The 26,310-nt window shown below is 33.1% G+C and overlaps 1 protein-coding gene across 2 annotated transcripts in view; it reads right to left on the reverse strand.

Moving 5' to 3' along the window:
• CEP128 (centrosomal protein 128) overlaps positions 1-26,310 on the reverse strand; it is a 100,138-nt gene that overhangs the window by 27,059 nt on the left and 46,769 nt on the right. For both annotated transcript variants that reach the window (XR_013774555.1, XM_079308054.1), the window contains 3 exons: positions 25,615-25,807; positions 4,962-5,011; positions 2,228-2,251 (listed from right to left, as the gene is read on the reverse strand). Coding sequence is in view for 1 of the 2 variants with exons in the window: in XM_079308054.1 (XP_079164180.1) it covers positions 2,228-2,251; positions 4,962-5,011; positions 25,615-25,807 (267 nt within the window). In the remaining variant the exon portion in view is untranslated. The remainder of the gene's footprint in view (positions 1-2,227; positions 2,252-4,961; positions 5,012-25,614; positions 25,808-26,310) is intronic.

Raw genomic sequence — 26,310 nt, forward strand, 5'->3', positions numbered from 1 at the left:
CTCAAGAATAAATTAACTTATTTTATTTAAAGACAAATAATACTAATTCTTTCAAAATGTCAGACTATATCATTGATTACTAAAGTAATTACGATATTTACTTGTTAATAGCTATGAAATAATTAAATTCACTTTAATTAACAGCACTAAACCAAATTAAAAAGCCAAACAAAACACAATCTCTAGATACTCAAAACCTCAGTTTTGCCTGTATACCTATTGCTCCTCTGGCATTTCTAAAGAGTTGAAGGATTATTCCAGAAAATATCTAGATTCTTTAACTCCTTTTATATCCACTAGTGAGTCTAACAAACCTTGCTCTTCTGCTCCTGACCTGCACAACTAGAGCAAGAAGTGGTGTACCAATCTACTGAATCATAATCAAAACTGATTTGGTTGAAAAAACAGCCAAAATATCCAAAAGCCTCTTCTAAGTGGGTACTATTTGCTCTTAGGCTCCTTAAGGGAATGATCAGGTAATGTGTAATATCTTGAAAGAGGTTCATAATAACAGCACTTTCCTCTGGAAACAGGAGCTGGCAAAGGAAATAGAAGACCCAAGAAACTGCCTGGTACTGTAGACAGGAGATGGAGCTTCCAGCTCAAACAGACTGCTGAGAGGAGGAGGAGCTGACAAGGCTCAAGGGACTTCCTTGTTTGCAGCAACTCACAAAATCATTGAGTTAGATTAAGCTAGGCCTGGAAGGTTAATTCACTCAGAGCTCTGAATGGAATCTGAAAGGTTCGTGTTACATTTCTTTCCCAATTTTTTTATTATCTAAGTTGGCAAGTTCATTACATCGCCACTACAACAATTTTACTAGCAAGTGCAGGAGGTGGAAATGAGTAGATTGTAAAGAAAGGGAGAACAGTGGGATAGTATGATAAATAGGTTATCCTTTTCTTCCATCTGAACAATAACCTAAAAATTTTCCTTTTTAAAGGAGGATACACTGGAAGTTCAAAAAGGAGAAAAGCTCCAGAAAAAATAGAAAGGATTTTGTCACAAAATGCAGACTGAATTTGCATGACATTGGGGTATTTGCAAGCAACTATCCTCTGCCTGTGTCAAAACAGCTCTGGGAGCAGAAAAGACAAAGAATAAGCAGGCAGTTCAACTCATGATTTGTGAGAAATGGATGGCAATGGATACTTGCCTGACTGGTTGTCATGAAAGCAAACCATGAATAAGAGAAGGTCCTGAAGAGAATTAATGTTCTGTCAACACCTGACAGTCACACAGCACATGGGAAGTGCCAGGACACTGAATGTCAGCATTGGCCTCCTGTTTCCACAAGGCAGGTGTTGCAGCACAGCACTCTGACTTCCAAAGGACCTTTCATGACTGAAAGATTTTTTTTTTTTTTAACATGTTGAATACACATTTAAAATACATTTTTAAAAATCAGATAATGTTTTCAGAAATGCAGAGACTATCAGAAAGAATGAAATAATAATTTGTATAAATAAATTTTAGAAGTTTATACTTGCAGCATTGATATTGTCTCAGTAGTGATTTCTTCAGATGAAATTTTCTGGATTTCTCATGAAAAGAAACTATGGGCCTGATACATACAATTTGTGATGTCTTATTGGACATTCCCACATGAAAGGAAAGAAGAATGATTCTGAAACTGTAGGACAAGCTGAAACTCATTCCAGCTATTCCACCTGATGGACTTACTGCTTTGGGACATCTGGAAAATGCATTCACAGCATGTACAGGCATAAAGTTTTGTTCTTCCAACTTAATATCATATTAAATTATATTAATTAGTGGTTAAAATTACATTCCTTTACTCATTTCCTTGCAGTGTTGATATGGGCAGATGAATTGATTCTGTCCTGCACCTCCCAGACCAAGCACAGCGTAGTCACTGAATTAGATCTATCACATGGACTTCAACCACTAAAAATGTTAGAAAAATTACACCTTTTGTATGGATAAAATCTACAACATTTCTTGTCCTAGGGCTGGGATGAGAAGTGAACTGTACAGAAAAAGGACAACACTGAAATACACTGTGTTTCATAAAATGAATACACAAGTACCGTAGTAAAAATCTATGCAGAGAGCTGCAGTGCAAAATTATCACACCTTCTCTTAAAAGTAAAATGGCAGTTAGAAACCCTTATAAAAAATATATATAAATAATATTTTCATAATTTAGACAAATTATCAGCAATGTAATTTGGTTTGGCTTGGAAATTAATTTTAAAAACTTACCATTTCTAAGGCCATAATACGTTCCTAAAAGCAAAATACAAGATGCCATTAGAAAGCAAAGAATATAAACAGTGTAAGTCAAAGAATGATGACTAGGATTCATTTTGGGGTTTTGATGGTCTCTTATGTACAGTTTTTTTAAAAAAACTGAGCAGGAACTCTTGTGCTTAATTGGATGTCTTCATCATACCATCCCAAATAGAAATTTGCCCCAAAAATAAGAAACCCCCAGAAACAAGGTGAGAAAGGATTTGAAAATAAATTACTCAATATATTTTTTTCAATTAGTGCATTAGTTTTTCAATATTGCTGATTTTACTCTTATAAATACCAAAGAATGACTTCTTTTTTTTATCATCTCTGACTGTAAATCTAGCATGTTTTGGAATTTCTGTCATCTTAGCATCAGGCTTAGTTTTCATTTACGCACTTCCTTAGAAAACTAAAAAGTAAATTCTATATCATTATTCTTTCATCCAGAAATAGCTCTGAATGATGTTTTGTTAATAACAGGATGACATTAGTCAAACAAATGAAACAAACTTGTGTCAGTTTTAATCCAGCACAAAATACTGAGAACTCAGAATTAGCTAACTTATTGTATATACTTTAACATTCTTTTCCCATTGTGAAGTATTTTTAAGAAAAACATGAAGTTAGTAAAATCAAGATAGTGTACTCTGGTACTATATCCTGACTAGTATGGTATTTTAAGTAATTTGACAAAACATGTAGTCAAGTGCTTAGGTGAGTCCATTTAGAGTATGTGATCATTAAGACATTACAGGAACTCTTACCTTACTCAAATATTACTCAGTTTTTTCTCAGTCAAGGTAGTGTATCACATGCTAAAGTCTTTATCCTTCCTTAGAAACAAGTCTGAGATACAGATTATTTCTGTACATCAGAACAAACATATGACAAAAACATATGATATTGAAAACTCAGAATTTTTTATTCTGAGATATTTGTTCCTCCATAAAATTGCAGTAGCAAACATTCATATTTATTTAAAGATTCTGCAACAAAGCACATACTCATTACCATTAAAAAGATGGTGTTTACAAATCTCATAAATTTCTGGTTATAATGAACAGCAATCCAGATATAAATTTTTCAGTGAAAGAGGACTACTTTGAAAAAAAAGGTCTAAGAATGAGTGAGGATGGTTACAATGATAGAATAAAGAGTGTTTCCAAAATGAATAAATGTTAAACAAATTTGTTAAATATGGTAAACAAAGTGCATGATACAGTTGCCAAATTCCAAAAATATAATAAACTCTTACAATATCAGCAGTTAATTTTCTGAAGACTAGCATCTAATGTATTAGGAAATTTGCCATGGATAATTTATACACTACTTGACTGTGAAAGCATGGATATCTGAAGGGAGAAAAAACTGCTATCAAGAATTTGAATATAAGAACAGCCAGAGCACTACAATTCACACACTTAACTGGACCTACCAGTTTGGGAAAGGAATAAAGCAAATTAACCAGGAACATGACAGTTAGGCAGGCACATATACCCATGCAAGACACTACTATGATGCAACTTCCTGCAGTCTAAAATTACTCCTCATTCAATCAGAAGTAATATCATTAGAACAATTTGTCAACCATGAAGCTTCACATGAAAGCAGATGCAGAGTTGCTTCACATGAAAGGAGATCTTTTTACATTGATGTAACTAGATATGCACCTGTGTAAACTGCTTGCGCAGACAAGCTCTCAGCCTTGTTGAACTTGAGCTGCCAGAAAGCCAGGCCAAGATTTTTCTTTGAACAGGAAACAGCTGGATTGGTGTGTTGTGTAACTTTTGGGTCCTGCAACTTGTGGCTTCTTACTAGATCAAACTGTTTGTACACTAACTTCTTTGATACCTCGGGCCCTCAAAATACCTTCTATTTATTATATGAGAAGAGAAGGCTTATCTTCAAACAAACTCCTATGATCAAAACTCAATACACAACATCATTTTCCTTATGAGCCTTATCTTCATCAATTCCCTCACAAATGTCCTGCTTTCAGTAAACTTACAGTATGCTGACTCATTGATACTCTTCATATCATATGTAAACTTGTTTATATTCATATTGGGCATTGTGTGCAGCGGTTTGTTCTTAAAAATTTCTTTCTTTTCTTTCTGAGTTCTGAAGAATCCACACATAACCCTCCTCCATAGCCTCCTGAGCCCCACAATTCAGACATTCCAGTCTGATTTTGCTTTCTAGGCCATTTCAATTTAAAAGGAGTATGTTTTCTTTGACTGTAATGCTTCAATACTATTCCAAAGCTGAGCTTAGGGTAAATCTGACTTTTTAAGCACAAATTTAAAGTGCTTAGCACAAAAAGCTTTACTGCTAGATGACACAGAATAAGGATTTATAATATTGTATCAGGTCCTAGCAAATACTGACTAGTCCATTCTTTCTCAGGAAGGTGACTATGAACATTTAGTACTTCAGAGGCTTCAAATACTTACTTAGAACACCTTACTTTCAGTTTTATTCAGTTTTACAAAAGAAAGTAACACAGCCCAGAGAATTTAACCCCAGTGAAAAAACTCATCAGTGAGTATTACTGCTATTGGGTCTGTATTTGTCTGCATATATTTCCAAATCTGAATTTAAGCTATAAGGCAGTTCAGAAAATCATAATACTGTAATACAATACCATAGTTTTAAGAAATTAAACAAAAAATGTAGCTAGTTAGTTGAGCAGAAAATATACCTGGAGAGCTCCCATTTCTTCCTCTTTTCTGTGTGTCTTCTCTAGTAGCTCTGCAAAATGAAAAATGGAACTTATAAATTCAACTTCCCGTCTCATGGACTGATAGAAAAAGTACTTTGTAAAATGGCAATTGAGTTTTTTATCTTACATATTTCACAACACTCCTTTTCAGCTGATTAAATAACAGATTAAATGTGTCAGTGATATGATTGTTTCCAAGCATGGGTTGTTGAGGTGACTAAATACAGCCTCAAGAACACAGAAGGACAGTTTGACTGGGGGAAAAAAAGCTTTAAGATTCACTTAAATTCAGATAAACTTTTCTATACAGAAATAAATCTTCTGGTGTATTTTTAGAATTGAATAAAAAAATCACAGAGATTCTCTCTAAAAATTGTCTAAAACTGATTGTCAAATCTATGCAATTATATATGAAAAATTACTGTAGAATACTGTAGACTATTTTGAATGCCAATAATTACCTCCTCCCACTAAAATGGAACAATTGTGCTAAGAAAAATAATTCACTGTGACAAAATATTTAAAAAGTTTCTTACAGTCTCTACAAGATAAAATCCTAATATCTTGTATGGTCACGTGGGACAATTATAGACATTGGCACATATATGCACATATGTAATATTTCACATTAGAAATTAATTTTGTTGGAATTCTGTGGCTTATGTCATGAGTTACTTCTCCCTTTTATTTCATTCACATATTTTTATGATTAAAATCATGTTTTTGATAAATTGCAACATATTTAGAATTCTGAGAAACCTTAAATTTATAACCTCATAGAGAGCAGGAAAAACAAAAAAACATGCTGCAGGCTTATTGCTATTTTAACTATCAGAAGTTCACTCATGAGTTTTCCATGAGAAGAACATTGCTTTATCTAAGCCAGAGACTGACTGAATTCAGATATGAGTTTGCAAACAATTAGGAGAGTTATGAGATTATGGAACTGCCTTGACAGTGTCAGAGGACTGTATTCTGACTCTCAATTCCCTCAACACTCAAGTACAGAACAGCTAACCAAAAGTACCTGTGTTTACCTCCTTAAGAAATAAACTATACTGATACTTACATAGTCATAAAGAAAAGCCTCAATGATTTACAATAGTAACTACATAAAATATTCTACTGACATTAATTTGTGATCTTTATATCTCTAACCTTTAACTTTTGTTATGGAAACTCTCTGTGAGCACCCCAACCCTCTTTTTTCATAGCTAATCATTAATTTCTGATTGCATGTGGATTGACACTTATTTCCAAGCACTAGTCCTTTAAAAGAGATGGAGATAACATGCAAAAAATTTTATAAGTTAATTCTTTCAAAAGCTGAGAGATTGACTTGCTATTCTTTCTTCTTAGCTTCTATATAGTTTTTCCCAAATCCTTTTGTAAAATTAGCAAAATTATCGCTTCTTCACTTTGTTTTGGTGCATTTATTTTTTATTGCATTATTCTTTGGTATGCTTTCAGTCCAGTGATCCGACTGCCACACAGATTACTGTAGCCAAACGTGCTGCCATCAACATTAATACAAGAATTTTGTGTTGAAAAGTAGCTGCCCAGTATGTTTTCTTTGGGCATATTCCAGCATTATATGTAAGTTGATAAAAATCTGTATTGTAATACTAGCATTTAAAAAATTTAGGAGCAAGGAATGTCTATGAGAAAGGAGTGGGAAATGCGAAATTCATCCCCAAGTTCCATCTGACCAAAAAACCCTCAATTATTATACTTGACTTTGCTTTATTTTCATTCTAATGTGGTAATTAAGATTCTATTGTAGACATGATTGTTCTAAATTAAAAGGTTGCGATTACAAGGGTCCTTTCAAACATTTTCTATCTATGTAATGTAAAATAAGTTGAACTGATTTGTGCTAATGGTCTTTAGATTTGAAAGACCTTGCTACATCTGAAATTAGTGTGATCTAGAATGCATTTACTTTATTCTACCCCTGCCTAAATCGATTGTCCCCCAGGACACTTCACAAAATTCTGTTCCTGGAACACAGGTGTGGCAGAACATACACCTGTACAGAGTCATCCTTTACAAACACATATTTAAATATCGAGTTCTGCATTGCAACTGATGATTCCATTTAGTATTCCATGTAAAATAATGGCATGTTTTCTCCAAAGCTGAAGTAAAAAAAAAAATTAAATTAAAGCAATATATATTAAACAGCTATACAAAAAACCATATATAGCATATTATATCATTCCTCAGGACATAATTTACCATGACAGAGTAACTTTGCTTAATTGATATGAAAAGCTCTGTTGATCTATTTTATCATTTGTACACTTCCCATAATTAAATTCTTGTGCAAACTTAAATATGTTTTATGTCATGTGCCAGAAAATAACATTGCAATAAATTAAGACAGAAAATGTATTGTGTCCACAACAGAGCAAAGATGGCCACTGGCCCTAGTACAGGCTCCTTTCATCCATCCTATGAACAGTTTTTCCCATTAAAATTTTGTTCATAAATGAAGCTGAACAGTGGCATGGGTTGCTACAACAATCTTGCTATCATCTTCTTTCAAAGCCTAATGTAACCACAGAATACTTGGGGATTTTTTAAAGCAATAAATCATTATTCTCATGGTGCACAGAACACGTTAATTTATAATTTTACTAGAAGAAATAGCATTATTGAAAAAGGCACCTTTAGGCATTGATGGCTCTTCTCGAAAGATGAATAATACATGGAAAAAGACAACAAGAGAGATGAGATGTAGAAATAAAGATATTCATCAATCAGATATTCCCTTTTTATTTGTAGCTAAATATGAAGCTTGCAATCCAATAAGGAGCTATAAGCTAAAACTATTAGAAAATCAGATATATTTCAGATGTTTAAAACTGTTCAAAATCAACAGCAAGCTCAGGACATTGTCTGCAAAATTAGAGATTGTGCTTTTGTGCAGCTATACAAAAAACAATTTATTTACAGTGCTTAACTTACAACTCATGTAAATATTATATCTCACTGAGCTATGCATCAGTAAACACCAATTGAGTGTCCTTGAAGTTACATACATACAGTGACTTAGATTTGACTAATGAAACTTACAGGAAAAATATAGGTTATGAGTTAAAACATTCTGTCATTATCTCTTGCAGTTTGCCTGACACTGAACCACTGCAGTATGTTGCAAAACACTGCAGATACTAAGGTGGAGATGAAGATTATATATTCTATCATACCACACAGACAAGTGAGGAAAAAATAGTTATTCAAACAGATTTTTCACACATACACACACAGCAGCTGTAATTTTTACTGCTGGTGAAAAGTATCAGAAAATAGATTTAGGAAGAGATATTTATTGATTGAAATGAGTGAAATGCAACAGTACTATCTTATTTATCCTAGCTGATTGATTAATATGCCAATAACTAACTACAATGTTACAACTCCTTCATGAACTAAAATATTCAAGTCCTTTATGCTGAGTGTACCAAAGGTGGGACAATGAGATTCTACAATTGAATTTATAATTTCTATAATGTACTGAATAAAACAAAAAGTTTCCTTTTGTTTCTAACATGATGTCTGGACTGTAATTAACTTTTTTATAAGTATAATTCTTGCTTCTAATTTGCATCCTTCAATAAGTCTTCCTTGCATTTCATCCTGATATTTCTCTATTTCCCTTCCACTTTGATTGGTATTTGATGTAGATTATTCACTTAAGAGTATCTCCCACACTTCACCTAGAAAACTTCTTCTAACTTTTCACTTGTCCTAAGAAACAGTCCAAAGTTCTCCTCATCAGTTTTATAAGCTTTCTGTACCTGTCATTACCTACTACATTACTACAGTGTCGCCCTTACAACGAATTCAAAAGTTCAAGAGTGGATACATATACAGATTTAAATACACAGCTTAAATACACAAGATACTTGGCTGAATTGCTGTAATGTCTTCTACAATCCAAATATTATTGCATTGGAATAGTTTGTCTGAATATGAGAATATACTAAAAAAACTAAACTATAAAGTTACCAAAAAAAAAAAATTATAGGCACAATGTACTGCCTTTCAAGAGGACTTTATCAAAAGAATGAGGATTTTTTTTCCCTAAAGCTTAAATGAGATCTTTTAGTTCTATTCCTGGCTCCCCCCATCCCTGGGAAATTTTCTGTGCTTCATTTCAACATGGCTAAAGAAAATATTTCTCTATCTTCTGACGTGAAGCTCAAACAAAGTGCACTGAAATCCACGCAAAGTATTCCTATGAACTTTCTTAAAAATACAAAAGGTGACGACAGCCCAAAACTTCCCTGCCTTAGCAACTGTCTAAGGTATGAGCTGGGAGAGAGATCATGTCTATTATATTTGTTTAGGACCATGTTGATTCCCAATTGAAACTACTGTAGGAGGAGTATGAGGGAGGGCTGTGAACATAGATGCAGTTAACACATCTTGAAGCACAGTTAAAAGCATTCTGTTGTTTTCCTTTGAATGACCCTTATGTACCAGCACACATGCTATAGAGGATTCCAAAAGCTCCTGAGGGACCTTAGGGTTTCTAGTTAAAAAAAAAGTCACTAAAGAAGAACTTCCAAAACCAAGGACCACTTCCTAGATGCTTTATTAAGTTCTAGTAAGTTTCATTAAGAAACGGTAGTGACACAGACAAATAACCTTGAACTGATAAAATAAAATCGTCTTGTTCTGATTCAAGGACAGTTTAATTATGAAGATGTCTTCAAGGCACAGGTCTTTTAGCCCTGTGGGGTTGAATTTACAAAGGTGTGTATATTTATTTATCATCAAGTTGTATATTTAGATGTATTTATTGTCAATAAATAAATATACATATATTAGAGGGGTAAGCTCACAAGATTTTTACTGATGGGGCATGCAATCCAAGTTTGGAGACTAGTGCTCAGTATTGAGAACTTTGGGATATTCTCACTTCTGAAGTAAGCTGACTATGGCTGGCAGTTAGCATTCAGAATGTGATTTTTTTCAATAAAGGCATTTAGTTTAAATAAGGCTGAAATGTTTTAGAAAACTTCAGAAAACTCTTACTCCAAAATTCTTTCTCCTTTATATGTCAAGCACCATACATTTTAATACACAGAATTGAGAGGAAAAAAGCCAAGTTCAAGGAAGAACAAGGTCTAATCAGAAGGGTGTCTATGGGGAGAGAAACTCTGTGGGAAGAATGAGGAAGAGAAGAAGGAATTAGAACTATATACAGCAAAGGGATAGAACAAGAATGTATGGCTTATTATTAAAATAGAGACTCTCTTATAAGCAGTGGATCATATCTGGAGACCTTAACGTAGCTTTTGAACCATGAATAATTGGTATCAACTCATCTTCAAGTGCCAATAACATCTTTGTATGTAGAAGAGGAACAATCTGTATGTTAATACAAAGCTAATATTTTTTTATCTATAATTATGAGTGCTGTCTCTAAACAGCTGCTACTATCACAAATTGAGAGGTGGTAACCCAAGGATTTCTTGTTCTCTGAAGCAGGGTCCAAATAAGCAAGGTCAATTGCAGCCATAACAGAATCAAAGGCCTCTTCAAATCTAGAGAGATGTTACACCAGAATTAACACTGGGATAGCAATAGTGCTATTAACTCACAGTGAGTCACAACTGCAGAGCTATAGAAAACCTTCTGTTTGCATTATTCACTCAACTGTTCTCTACAGAGATATAAAAGCATATAAAAAGCATATCAAATCAGACCACTGAAATTTCAGTTTCAGGCAGATTCATTAATCAATCAACTTGTCTCAGTCCTAAGCAGCTACTTTTAATTGCCAGGAATACTAAATCTTCTATATGAGTGTCCTGGCACTAGCAACTTTAATCTGCTTCACTGCTGTAGGATGATACCATTATAGCTTTTCTTACTGAAGACTTTACTAAGCCATCATTTTACTCACAGGAAAAAAAAAATCATTGCAGGCTAGAATTTTCTTTATGTCTCTATTTAATAATTTCTTAAAACATTTATTTAAATGCATATATTTCACACTAAATTAATACTTCAGACAGAAGGTTCTTGTCTGAAAACAAGAACTACAGATATTAAGAATGGTACAACTGAAAAAAAAAAACCCAAACATGAACAAAAAAATGGAAAATCGATCCAGTAAAGCAAAAAGTTTATCTGAAAGTTATGACTTCTGCCATGAAAATTAAAATGGGACACATGAAAAACCAAAAATGCAGTTGACAATTTTTGCCCCATTGTTTTTAATTACTGCCTTGGATAGCTGGTTTGAAACTGGCTTGGGAGTTTCAGGATGCTGACATTTTCTGATTACAAATTATCTAGATATAAAAACTACATCCATAAATCTGCTGCAACCAGAAGGGTGCTGTGGAAGTTAAAAACAAATCATACAGGTGTTGGTTGAATCTATGCTCAAAATAATGATTTAAACTATATTAAAAGAACCCTAAGAATTGCAATTTACTCTCATCTTGTAACATCCTTTGTGTCAATATCATGGGGTTTTTTTTCCGTTTAACATGCTTAAGGATAAAAAAAGGGTAAGGATATAGCAGGAAAAGCCAGCATTATTCTGGTTATTTCTTCCTCTTACATGAGCTAAGGAACATTGTCCTGTAACTACACTTTAAACACAAAATCCAAACCTCAAACAGTAACAACAGTGAAATCCCTCTAGTCACTATAGATTCTGGATTGTTTTTATTTGCAGGCAAAAAGAGAAAAATTTTTTTAAGAGCAAAACAAACTTTTCTTATGACAAAAATTTTAGTACCATTAAAAGTAGTAATAAAATATTAATTTAATTTTGGTAACCAAGATAGTATTTTCAAATTTCATCTCACTTACTATCAAAAACACATATGCCAAAGAGAATTCATTAACACAAATACATGTGGTATTTGAACAGCTAAACACTAGATCTGGAGTATGCTGCTATGCTTTTCTTTTGGCTACTATTTACTGAAACATCTATCAAAAGACTACAGCTCTTCTTTCAGACTATCATTAGGGTGCCATGACTTGACTACAATAACAGAAGTCTCTTTCAGTTGTAACTATGCAGAATTTCTTATGAGGAAAAAGAAAATATTTAAAACCCTAAAAATAAAATAAATTGAGGAAATACTAGAGATTTACTGAATTTAGAAATTACTCTGACACTAGAAACTCAACAGAACACGAGTCATAGCGACATTCTGAATTTCTGTCACTAAGCATTCTGTGATGATTATTAATATTTCTAAGGCCTTAAATGCCAATTACTTCACTCTACTTCTAGCTGAAACTGTTATCATATATAAGTATTGATTACTCATGCAGCAGTAACATAGCTAAGCAGTGCTGGAATACAGGCAATCATGCTCCTACTAGAAATAAATCTTGAGAACAGATTAAAAAAAAAAAAATAAATCTAACATACAATGGTCATGAATAAACACTTCAGATTTTATTTAAAAAGTTTTGCTAAGAAGCTATCAATTTTCAACCCTAACGATCTAATAGCACATTTATACAATGAAATTCTTTACTAATAGCTTCAAATAAACTAGTTTGGGTACTAATGACTAATGTAACTACTCCTCCTTCGTATCCCACAGAAGTCAGTCCAACCAAGTGCTCCAGTTCCACCAGATGTGCTCAGATCATATTAAAGGTGGCATTCACAGGTGCATTTGCCAAAATGCAGGGAGGTCTCTTTGCTCCCTGCCTCTGGTTGCCCACTGCTCTTGCTTACTTTGTCCTGCTTTGGCAAAATGACAAACCTGCACCTCCAAAGGGTCTCAGTTCATAACAATGAGAACAGCATACTGGCAAAAACCAGACAGCCCTATGTGGCTAATACAGAGTAATATACAATTACAGAGGGGTCCAACGAGCAAGAGACATGGAACAAAGGGTGGAGAAAGTAGCACTAATGGGAATGAGAGAAACAGAAAAAAGAATTCTGCCTTTTCTCTGCAGTGATATTAAATGTCTCCATGAATAGGAAACTGCAATTTGACCCACTAACTCCTGATTTTCTTGGATTTGCATGTGTGAGCTATCATCACACCTGTCTGTAGCACAGATCTATGCAAGGAAACTGAAAAATGGCTTTTTCTCTCAGTTTTTATTAGAAAACCTATTAAACAACCTGGAAAGAAAAAAAAACCCCAGCATTATAAAAAAGAAAATAAATTAAGAAATGTCTCAAAGCAAGGTCCTCATAATATTTGATACTTTAAACAGAAAATGCAGTAGAATATTTTTATCACTGCATATAACATATAATTGTTACAATTCTCTCCTGAATGGAGAAACATTTCCTTTCTGATAATGAATAAAATTTTCCAGTAGCACACAGAAAGAAATTGAAACCTAATTTGTTTTCATTTACCAACTGCAAGCTAGAAAGATAATTTGTCATTTCTTGTTTTAGAAAATTATGTTGATATGTTTATGGGCATGGTAGTGATATAAAAAATTATGGTATGGCATATGTAAATGTCAAAACAGGAAATTGAATGCCACTTTCTTCAGCAAGCTCTCTCTCTTAATATCCTAGGATTTTCTTTTTTATCATCCCAACCATATTTATGCATATCAGCAAATTTCCTCTTGGCTACATCTGAAAGGCAGCTGTAGATCTTAATGCAAAAATACACATAACTGGTCTTGGACCTATCAGTTATGGAATGGTCAACAATTAAGGGTATCCAGGTTTTTGAAGCAGCGAGTACAGCTGATTTGAATTGAAGTAACTGGGCAAACCAAAGGAGGCCAACAGCTGCAAGTCAGAAAGGTTTTCTAGCCAAGGTCACTTGTTACTTGAGATGAGTAATTCTCCCAAACCTAGAAGTGAATTTCTTAATTGGGCTGTTTGAAGACTGGAACTAAATAATCCATTTGCAATGTTCACAGCATAGGAGAACAGATATTACGGGAAGCTCAAAGATACTGGTCTGGAAATTAAATTTCCCTACTTTTCAGAAAAAAGGATCTTATAGTAGCTTGGATGTTCTGTCAGAAGAGTAAAGCACACCAAAAAAGTCCTATCTCCACAGGACTCACTCCTTGATAAATGTTTAAGAAAGCTTTTAATTCTAGTAGATGGCCCTATGTATCTCTAGAACCCAAACAGCTTCTAAGAAAACATTTACTTCAACCAAACATACATGCACAGAGCTCAGTATGTCTCACCGACACCCAACATAATGCAACTAGAAATTATACAACACTCTATTACATATGTTACAGAGGAAGATGCAATAAACTGTGCTGACAATTATGAAGCAAGCTATAATAGCAATGCTTACTTATAATTGTTTCAGCTGCAGTTAGGCTTTAAGTTAATTCCTTGGTGGGACAATCCTGTTGTTGTACTGTCCCACAGTAAGTGATGATACACATCTGAGACATACCAGCTCAGCTGGCAAACATTTTAACTTTCAGTGAATGGCACATTTCCCTAAATATCTAAAAATCTATTTTGAAAATTACACTATCTAAACGCACTAACTTATTATTCCTTCTGCATAGTCATTTACAAAAATCTACAGTACAAGAAGTCTAGTAAACTTCTTTTTCAAGAAAACTTTTTATACATACATTTGAAGAAGAAATCTCTCCTATACTCCAAAAGAGAAGAGAATATGAAGAGGAAAATTATATATATTATAACTGAATAGCAACATCAGAGCTTTTGTCTTTTCTTTGTCTGGTGCAGTAGAGTATTTGTCATTTTCAATTAGCACTTGACTTTTTGTTTCTGATCAACAGAATTCCTGGAGACTGATCACAAAAAAACCCCAGATTTACACTGCTGTTTTAACTGATTTAAAAGGTAAGAAGGCATTAGTCTCACAATGGAGATTACATGGAGAAATGTACATCCAGTATGAAGAGTGTAATACATGTACTATAAAAATTTGTCATAAAAAGACACTGCATATCTTATAATAAGGTTAATAAGGGCTGCAAATAATCTATGTTTATTATAGAATTGCGTATCCCATTCTCCCAACACTACATAATTCCTACAGGTAGAGACATTCAAATACTAATAAAAAATGGCAGTGACTGTTAATATCCCACAAAAATACTTTTGCAAATGGGAGAATAGAGTATTCTATGCATCTAATCTTTTACTTATTTACATTTTAGTTGCATATCTGTTTAATCTCAGCAATGCAAATGCAAGAAACAAAGTGAAGCTTGCTAAAGTGCTAAAATATTTGATATGTTTTTATATGATGCCTCTTGCAGCACACGTTATAAAGTACATTGGCAAACAAACTTGGAAAGTATTTTCAATAATTGGAGCATCATCTCCTAGGTTAGGAACAGAGAGATACCATGCAAACAGTAAACATGTTTCACTGGAAATGCCCCTGAAGGGTATAACTGCTATGAGACAGGTTATAATGTGCATTGATCTGCTCATGCCTCTTGAGAACAGAGAACAACAGAAAACTACTCTCTTAATGTACACCCAATGTTAAAAATTTATACTGTTTATGTAAGGTTTTCATACCCTCTAGCAATCTTATCAAGTGGGTAAATTTCTCTTCCCTTATGTCTTTATATTATGTATGACAAAATATAATTACAAAAATTAAATCTCCTGAGACCAAAAGTAAAGGTTTAAGCCTTAGTTCTAAAATATGTTTAGTACTGAGAAAAAATGGTTCTAAACTTTTTTCAGAAAACAAGAAAATAACCAAAATGAAAACTTGAGTTTGCTTTTCAGAAATTGGTTTTTCACCTCTTACCAAGGAGTTTGTATGCTTTTCTGTGTTTTCTTTAATTTTCTCCTTCGTCTAGTATAATTTTCCTTTGCTGCAACATTTGTTGCTGGCATATTTATTTCAAAAGGCCTTCAAATTGACATACAGATAGGATTTTTTTTCCATATGATAATCTACAGGTTTAATAATGACAATAAAATACAAATTATAGACAACCTTCAGTTTTAAAGCAATATTTAAAATTAATCATGCTGGGTTTCTCTACTCTACCAAGCTTTCTGACAAGATCTTTTCCAGACCTAAACTTTACCCATTGTATAATGTCCCAGTGCAATACATAACTGTGCTTCTTCTCTACAAGCTTGATCCTCAAACTTCATTTATCCCAAAGCACTAGCATAATCAATAACAGATATTTTCCCATTTAATAAAACTTGGTTTACTGTAAATGCCTGTCCTTCTGCTGTTTTGATGTGTATTTATACACTAGCAAGCCAGTTTACCTGAGCTGAAACAACAATATTGCAATTTATTCTGCAATGAACTCTCTCTGCTAAGGCAGTGCAACAAAGTCTTTAGAGCAATTAAAAAAAACCAAACAGAGTCATCTGTTACAGGACACATAAAAGCACTGCTCAGGAAAAAGAATAATGTCAGATGTGTAACTTGGAACCAGAGAACACATGCAACTTGCACTGTATACTTCAGGGTGCACATCAGATGAGAACAGAACATATGCAACAAATTTTAAGGTACAAGACACCTAATATTATTTTTTCTTGACCTGGCATCATAAATATTATCCATATTGGTGATTGATATGGAAAAAGAAATTACCCAGCTGCTATTGAGTACACATGTTTACAGAGTTCATACAGCTCTGTAAAAATGCTCTAATTACAGCTGCCATCTTTCCCAGTGAATTGACACTATGAGTACTGACATTTCTTCCTAACCTGATGCAGCATGGTTCCTAGATCTGTCCAGTACTGTTAAGCTACTACTCAAGTAAGTTAGATTATTGCAAGTTAGTGAATAATCATCAACAAAATTCTAAGTGAACAAAAATAAATTAATTACAAAAACCTTATGAGCAGCAACAAACAGAATGCTCAATTTCAATCACACTATATTTGTACATTACATTACCACTTCAGGAAATACGAAATGCTCATTTTGTGAACTAAAAGCATTTTATGTTGCCATTCTTATAGTAGCAACAGATTAACACATGAAAAATGCAGAATCATACAGCTGAATGGCCCACAAAATCATACCATTGATTATCAATTGCAGTAAGGATGGAAATTTACATAATTTAGTAGTAATAACACTGCCTTTATTGTAAACAATTCCTTGGAAATCAAAATTCCTTCCAGAGAGCAAGCAAAATCTATTCCTTACAGCAAGACTACAAAATACATAGTTTAATCAAGTCACACGCTAAAGTGTTCTAAGATGAGATTAAAGTAGGAGTCGCAGTGTACTATAAACACATTAGATTTTAATATACAATCATTTTTTAAAAAGTCAAAAAAGAAATCTTAGAAGGATTTCTGTTTTTATTCTCCTCACAATGCAATCTTCCCACAATATTAGATGCCAGCCTGAAGATGTTATACTATATACATTTGTATATAGGATACATATTTCAGAAAGCATAGAGTACTTTTGTATTTTCAAATTTGAAAGGTTTTTGCAACAAGTTAGAAACATTACAACCTTAAAATTCAGATCTTATCCCACTCTGTTCCTTATTTTCTCTGTTTCACTGTAATACATGAATAGTCCATGTCACAAACTCATGAAACCAGTTTGTGTAGATAAGTCTCAATGACCAAGAATGAAGCATTAATATTTCTCCAGTTTTTATGAGAATAAGCATGTATACAGTAGAATATTCCCATTCAACTCTTACTTAAGAAGCCACATTATTAAAACATTGCCCAATATCCTTAAAATCCCTTTAATACACTTGAGAAACATCAGCTCAGCATTCCCAATCACTTGGAGAAGAAAGTCCCTTCTTCCTCAGACACAAGGATGATATGAAGCTATGCAAAGCAAACTTCCTCACAAGTTCCATGACACTTCACATGGCTTGACAGAAGCAAGGCATCTGAAAAACTAAGTTATCTGCCAATTTAAATACACTTCTGCTGAAAAATAAACTGGTTTGAAGAAGGCATTAAGAATTTGATACGGTAACTGTGGTTTGCCAAATAGCTATAAGATCATTGCATTATATTCAACAGCATCCTAACTTAATTCTGTCCTCTGAGCTCTTTCTTAATAGAAATGTGCTCCATGGATTTTAAGCATGTTGCATTAGAACAAAATTATTTCACTAGGATATTTTCATTTTATATAGTGTCTTGCAAGAAATGGTATATTGTCTGATCATTTAATTTTGCAAGTAGAATCAGTTTTCCATACAGACAACATTCAAGCCTTATTTTCAGAAAATGCTGCTCCTAGAATTTCAATCCAATCAAGAAAGAAATGTTCTCCAACTGGGTCATCAAATATCATTAAAACCAGGAAGACAAAGTTTCTGTCCTGGCAGCTGAAGTATGTAACATATTGATGCAGTATGTACATATACATGAACTACATACATACATATTTGGATGAATTTGTTTTCTTGGGTTTGCACTTGGTTTCTTTCTATAGTGGTATGCATCTCAATTCACCAAGTATACTAAAACAAACAAAAAGCAAAAGAAAAATATCCCCAACAAAATCCTAAGTGTGAGAATTGTGAAACAAAAATTAAGGTGATAAATTTTACATTTAAATGTTTTCCACTAAACAGAGATTTCATACTAGCAATACTTAATTTTGCACAAAGGCACTGCTCAAATACTCAAAAATAAGTACTGTAATACGAACATGTGCATTTTAAAGAATAATTCTCAGAGAAGAAAGGTGGTGTAGAATTAAGAAACTGAGGAATAGGACACCAAGCTTTACCCTCAAGTTTCCTCTTTGTTTTAATACATAACCAGGAGCAAGCATATTCTCTTTGACTCAGCTACTCTGTTTAAGTAAAAAAATAAAACTTTATAGCAACAATGTTTACTAACAGTGCTTAATAACCTGCAACTCAAGTCCTTTAAAATTGGCAGAAGTATCCAAATCATGCCTTTGACTATGTTATGACCTTATCCTAGAGACATGATAGATGCAGACAAGAAAAATACTGTGACTCTGTCTGCCCACTCTAAAGAAGATTAAGATATATATGGCCATTATTATGTGTGAATTTCTTTAAAAACTACATAGAAGAACTTATTATTTAGTAAAAACAATTAGTAGATGACTGTTCTAAACACTCACACTGTATGAACTGTATTGTTAATTTGCTTGTCTTGCCTAGCTCTTAAACATTTTAAAGGATTTTCCCCTTTAACTACAAAACATGTAATTATTTAAAAGTACCAATCACAGTTACCATTTTCTTAAACCAAAACCAAGAAGGAAAGAAAAATATGTCAGATACAGACAGTTGTTACTTTGAACATGCTGATAAGAATAAACATTCAACCTAGGATTTTATATTTAACCCAATAGAAGGAAAAAAAATGTGCAAACAGATTAAATATCACTTATTTAATTTAATCTTTATGTAGAAAAATCCTAAGCCAGTTAGACTTCTTTTTTTTTTTTCAATAATTCACTTTAAATGTATATTCTGTAATAAAAATTATTTTGTTGCATACAGTCAACATTAAGAATTGGTTTACTGATGACTGAAGCTCTTCTCAAAATGAGGAAATTTTTGACACTGACATAGGACTTAAACTCCAATTCTCCAAATACACAATATCATTTGGACTCACTTTAGAAAAAAAAAAAGGATTTAAAATAGCATGTCAGCTTAAAGGATATAAAATCTACTAACTGAGGAATGAACTACACTGAAAATCATATTCTATTACAGCCTGAAAAGTTCTAGACAAAACCATTAAAACAAGCTCTAATTTTGAAAGATATTAAATCTATGATACAGCAAGACAAGATTTTAAATACTTCTTCTTTAATTTGAAAAACTTTACTATACTACATCTTAGATGGCATTTGTTTCATTCTGTTCAAATTCCCTATATGATTCATCTGTATTTTAGACTAACATGGCTTTGACCAAGGGAATAGGCATAACAGGAGAGGAACATAGAGCCCTTGGTTCAGTTTTCTTTCCTATAAGACAGTATATTATTTAAATAAACTGGCATCTTTTCAGATATTGAAGAGTTTCTTCAGGAGATCATTGTTACTTAAAGAAGAACAAATGATGTTTCTGTTATATACTTCTCAGAAAAATACTGAATTCAAGACAAGTGTGGAAGTGCCTGTGTTGCTTGGAGTAGAGATTTTTGGTTGGGTTTTTTTAAATTTAGTAGCTGTAAAATGGTGATATCAGTTTGGTATAGAATAGTGCATAACCTGAAAGCACCTTTCATATTAATTCAAGGAGTCCTGATAAAGTTGTACAGTTGATTACAAGATTCTCTTTATTATACAGTGTTAAATCACTGTGAAGCTGTAATTGTGCTTATAAGGAGTCCAATGTCATCATTTCAACAGCTGTAAAAAAATCCAAAAGCCACTAGTTCACAGAACACCAGCTATTTTAGCTTTGTTTAAAGAAAAAAGTCATAATTCACAAAAGAAAGAAAAAATTAAATAATACATTTTAATTACCTAATATACACTGAATTCCCATCCACCAGGTTACTTTTGTCAACTTTAATTTAGTTTCTGGTATGTGCAGGTAAACCAAGAAATAAAACTAATAAATTTAGTCTCTTAGTGTTAATGAGCAGTACAAACTCATTAATTTAAAGGACTCACCATGCTTTCCAAACCAAAAAACTGTACATAAGTTTCAGATAATCTAAAGTATGTGATTCAGAAATAAAAAAGAAATCAAAGGAAGTCTTAAAAACATCTTAGCTACAGTCTGATCCCATATGTCTTACCTTCTCTTTTTTACAATGGCAGCCATATTTTTAATGAATGCATAAAAAGATAAGGTCAAATGAAAATGGTTCCAGAAAAATACTAAATAATTACAGCAATGCATGTCCAGTCAGATATTTCCAGTTTTCTAATCAAAACAATTCCACAAGGCAAGATTTCTGAATGATTTGGGTTTATTTCCATTCTTCTAAGACTCTGAACGCAGGTTCATTTTGGCAAAGTTTAAAATAACTTAGAAATCCTCCCTCCTCCCTCCCCCATCACATTAAAAAAACCAAGCATTATTTAAAGGGCAAGAACACTATTAAGAAGAAATAAATTATTTTAATTGTAATGATATTTCAACTTGATGCATTTTGAAGCTTACTATGAAAACCAAGTACTATGAAGAGTTTCTCTGAAATCCTTCAGAATCCTTCCTGTATGTTTGCTTAAAAGAGTGTTCTAGAGTAGATGCTCCCATTCACTGTTCAATAAAAGATGACCTGAAAATACCTTGTGATGTTTCTTGTTGCCACAGAAAGGACTCTTGGTCATACAAGGGCAATATCACATTATATATGAGAAAAAGAAATGTAATAAAAAAGAAAGAAAAAAAGCTGAAAGGGCAGAATCGGGCTTAAAGTTGTCTTCAAAGCAGCATATGTACCTTACTATTAAATGAAATATAGTAGTCATAATTTTACACTATTTTGATTTTCACTGCTTCCCAATCTCACACTTTTGCTCAGTTAATTAACAGAGACTGCTCAATGTCAGTATATTTATACTCAATGTACTACACTGTCTCTTATTTCAAACTTTTACTCTTTCTGCTTTAGTGTTCCTGATTCAAACAAAAATTGGACTTACTGACTGTAAAATAGGAAAAACTGGAATATAACTTGAAAGATTAGGTTTTTTCAAAGCAAAGTTTTACCTACATTTCTAATCTACTTTAATATTACAGACTGTTTTAAATTTACATTATCCACAGCAGTTGAATAACAGAACCCAACAGAAAAAAAACAGAAAAATTAAAATAAACTGTTGTCTTGCTTCAGGAATCACTTACCCAAATCTCTGTAAAATTTACTTGTATAAAGTGATGAAACTAGAGGCAATTGTGTGATTCAAAGAGTTCACACCACCAGTAAAACCAGCGAAAAATCTAAGTCTTTCAAAATTTGATTTTTGTATCCTCAAATCTAAGACAAAGCACAATGATAATGCACGAGTGACAAACTTAATGGAGAAAAACACCACACATTTGCTCAGTACAGTTTTATGCCTGTTACAAAAGCATGTAACATTAGTCTATAACAGCTCAGCAATACAACTGTTACCTTCTTAAGCTTTATTTAGCAGTGTAAGTATATATATACCACTATAAGAATATATATTGTACCTATATAGGAGAAATTCTAAATATGTAATAATTCAAATGGGATCATAGTGTTATCTCAGTAGACATTGAGAATAGGTACAGAATATATCTTGCATCACCTGGGACTTTGTGTAAAACTGTATTTGCAGAACATTTTGAAATAAATTAAATCAGTCTATAAATAGGAGAAATGCACCTGCTCTTCTTACATTACTACAGCCACACTAACATTGTTTCATTTAAAAAAGAACAGATATGGCTTTACCAAATATGTCAAGTCTTATTTTTTTTTAACATTTATTTGTCGTCTATTGTGGCTTCTCTGAAGTAGCAGTATATCATCCTGAAACACAAAAAACTGTGCAGACCTAGTGTCCACCACTACATAACACATTATGTCTAGCTTATATACATATCAGTATATTCCAAGATTTTCTTGCAAAGGCAATTGAAGTAAATCTGAATTTATAAAACCAATGGGTCCACCCAGGATCAAATATAGACTTCTAATGAATTGAATTACAAGACTACACAGTCTGGCCAGATCATATAGAAATGCAATAAATGAAAGAAATTTGTGCCAGGTCTTGGATACAATTGCTGAGAAAAAGCATTAAAAAATAACAACATTCTTGTTACCTAAACTAATTTTTAAATTGATCTTAAGAACACCATGGCATAGTAAGAGACTCCAGAAAGCAAATTAAATTCTTAGTCAAGAAATTGGAACTCAGGCATTTTATTTTGTCAGACTTTTGTCTATTTTGTTAACCTATTGAATACCTAGTGCAATGCTAGTTAAATAAACTTGATTGTTAAGACCAAAATCATTCTAAGAAGAAAAATGGAACCCAAGTTGTTACTTACTGAAATATCCATTGTGTAGCATGACGGATTACCTCATTATTTATCTACCTTGTTAAGTAGGGAACTGTATCCAAAGTACCAACCTGCAAACCTGAAATCAGAACTAACATCCTCTTCAGTTCTTCTGTATTTATAAATATTGCTATACTTCTGAATTTCTGAAGTGTCCATCATTACACTCTTACCAAGAAGGGCAGAAAAATGTAGCCGATCTTGAGGCATCACCAGATAACTATGAAACTTCTGCTACTCTCTAAACAATCCTGATACTCTGTGCTTCAAAACTGTATTTTTCTTCATTCCCTATTTTCTTATTCATGAATCTCTATGTTAGCTTACTTGTTTTTGTCAGGATTAGACCACATGGGCAGCCAGTTGATACCACCACAGGTACCACTGTGATAACATTAACACTGCTACAGAGATTCATAAGGAGGTTTCAAAAGCCTACAATATTCTAGGTATTTACAAATGCTTTGGTGAAACAAAAAGACAAAAAAATACATAGTTAAAAGTTTTAGTAGACCTAATAAATTAATAAAACTTTCTTAAACATGTTCATCAGCAAAGCAATTTAAATATTTATGCCAGCTACTTCTGATATTTCCACCATAAATCTCTATTTTCACTCTTTCTCCCAAAAAAACCCCATGAGTAACCCACATTATCAGATCCACAGAAAAGAAATTAACAGATTAATTTCTTGAGAATAAAATTTCTCTGTACCATTTTCATAAGTTGTGATTTATGTGAACTTAAATTCATGGAGTATTTTCAGATTATATCAGGTACTCAGACAAGTGGTTTGTGTCAGTGGGGATAGTCAACCACATCCATGTATATTCATGATTACTCACAGAATCTGAAAAAAATCTGCATCATTCCAACAGAAAATATTTGCATCTATTTGATCAAACTTGACTGAATATCCATTTTATTTAGCAATACCATAAAGGATACTTTGGTGTTTAAAAAAGAAAAAGTGAAGGGCTTTTTCATTAATTACATGCATTCTGCTTTCATTTGATCTATTGCAGCACCAAGATTTGCCCATAATTTCATTACTGGGTGCCTTAGTATTGTGTAAGTACTTCCATTTTTAATGCTTAAAGTAAGGAAGGCCAACCAGCATTCCATATCCTTAATTTAAATCTTTTATCATTTTGATGGATTGCTTTCTCCTTTTGGCTTAACATCTTTTTTATGCTTCAAGCCATGTTTTCTTTTTTCTCTCTGGGAAAGTAGCTTTTCCAATTTTCATGTTGAAGTCATTTTTCCATTAAAAAGTTTACATGTTTACATTCTATGACTATCATAATTGAGGCTGGGCCTTCCATTCACTACATAAGAGTATTTGTTCAATATATAAAAACAGTCAGATTTTGTCTTGCACCCTCTTTTTTTAATATAAAGCCCTTTTAAAACATTCAAAGGTATCCCTTGGTGGAATGACAGTACTCAAAACTCACATTAGCAGATATTCAGTCTATTTTTTTCTCTATCTTCTACAACTTCTAAAAAATAACTGATTTGGTATAATGAAGGTCATAATTTTCAAATTAAAAAGAAAAATCTAAATTGACATGACTGTAAAACAAACCAATTAAATTCACATGAAAATTGTAAATCCATTATTCTTGCATACACTGTCACATGCACTGTCATGATGTGCATGTCAAAAAAGATAGAAATAAAACCAAAAACCCTCATGTGATGTACAATGTCATTGCTCACCACCAAGCAATATCCAGCCCCTTCTCCAGCTGTGACTGGCTCCTCCCAGACAACTCTCCTGTGTTTGTACATTGGCAATAATGTTCTAATATAAGGAATTTCCCTCTGCCACCTCCCCTGGCCTGGCCATGCTCCCTTGCAACTATTAGTGCACCTTCTCACTATGAGAGCACAGAAAACTGAAAAGTCCTTGACTTGGGGTGCAAAAACTGAATCATCAGTGTGTTATCAACATTACTATCATATTAAATCCAAAACACAGCAAGTTTCAGCTACTAGAAGAGAATTAACTTTGTTCTTGCCAGAACCAGGCAGTTTTGGTTTTGCTACAATTCACAAATCACTTTCAATAATAAGTCAGCTACTAGAAACTATAACTACACTTACTAAATGTTTACTCTTATCTGAATCTACATCAATCAGCAAAAAGTGACAATGAACAAAATAATGAAAGAGAATACTTATTCTGTCCAGTTATATCAGTATGGAGTCTCGAATAAAGGCTGGAACAAGATTTCTGAAGAAAACCTAAAAGGTGACACCTTTCTTCCAAAACTGAGGGAACAGAACACAATGAAAGATCATACCATGGCACAGTGAGCTATGCAAGCAGCAGTCTAACTCAGCCTGCCTCAGACTCCTGTATAATCCCTTTTTGCCCAGCTCGTGCAATGTCCCAGGTGGTACAGCTGGGAAATAATTTCTATATCCACTTGCATGATGTAAGTCGTGGGTTATTCAGCCACTGTACTGGTTTGAAATGCAGCTGATTGCATTTGCCTTTTTTGTCAGCAAGGGGAAAAAAAAAATCACAAACAAATCATTATTCTTGGTTATCACTAGCTCACTGCAGTTTGAATTAATTACTTGATAAAACCAATGTGCCATATTCATAATCATAATTAACAGAATTTTAAATTCTTTCTCCCTTTTATTAACAAAATTGGAACCAGTAACATACCTCTTTTTTCTCTGTGAACTTCTTCCAAAAGTTTTTCTTGGGTTTTTATCTGTTTAAAGAGAGACTGATGCTCAGTCTCCTTTATCTGTGTAAAGTGCTTGAGCTGTTCCCTGCTTTGCAGCAAGTAGCATCGCAGCTTTTTTTCCTTACTTTCTCTTTCCTTTGCCTCCTCACACAGCCACTGAAGCTTAGTCTACATTAAAAAAAAGGGTACAATAAAAAGTAAAGAATTCTAATAAAAATAAGAGGATATAAATGTTCACTGACCAAATTATCTTTGCAGTCACAGATTACTCATTTGTAGCTATCTGAATAATAATAATAGAGAGCATTCAGATATATTAAGAGAACATAAGCTGATTTTCAAGAGACCCAAAAGACATATTCTGATTGATAACTGCATGTGAAAAGTGATTTTCTTTTATATTAATTTATTTCTTTTAAATCAGAAGCATGAATTTGCTAGGGTAGATATGGAAATTTTCACACTGAATTAGTGCACACACAGACACCAAGAGATAGGCCTGCCTTTCAGAACACCTTTTTCTCTCTATTTTATGTTGACAAAATTTAAAGTATTTCTCCTTTTTCAAAAAGTGACATCAATGCTTTCTAGTCAGCAAAAGTCAATATTTAAAGTTCACTCAGAGGAGGAAAAGACCTCACTGATAAGGTTGTGATCAATATAGTAAATCT

This window comes from Erithacus rubecula (genome assembly GCF_903797595.1).
Source record: "Erithacus rubecula genome assembly, chromosome: 6".
NCBI lineage: Eukaryota > Metazoa > Chordata > Aves > Passeriformes > Muscicapidae > Erithacus > Erithacus rubecula.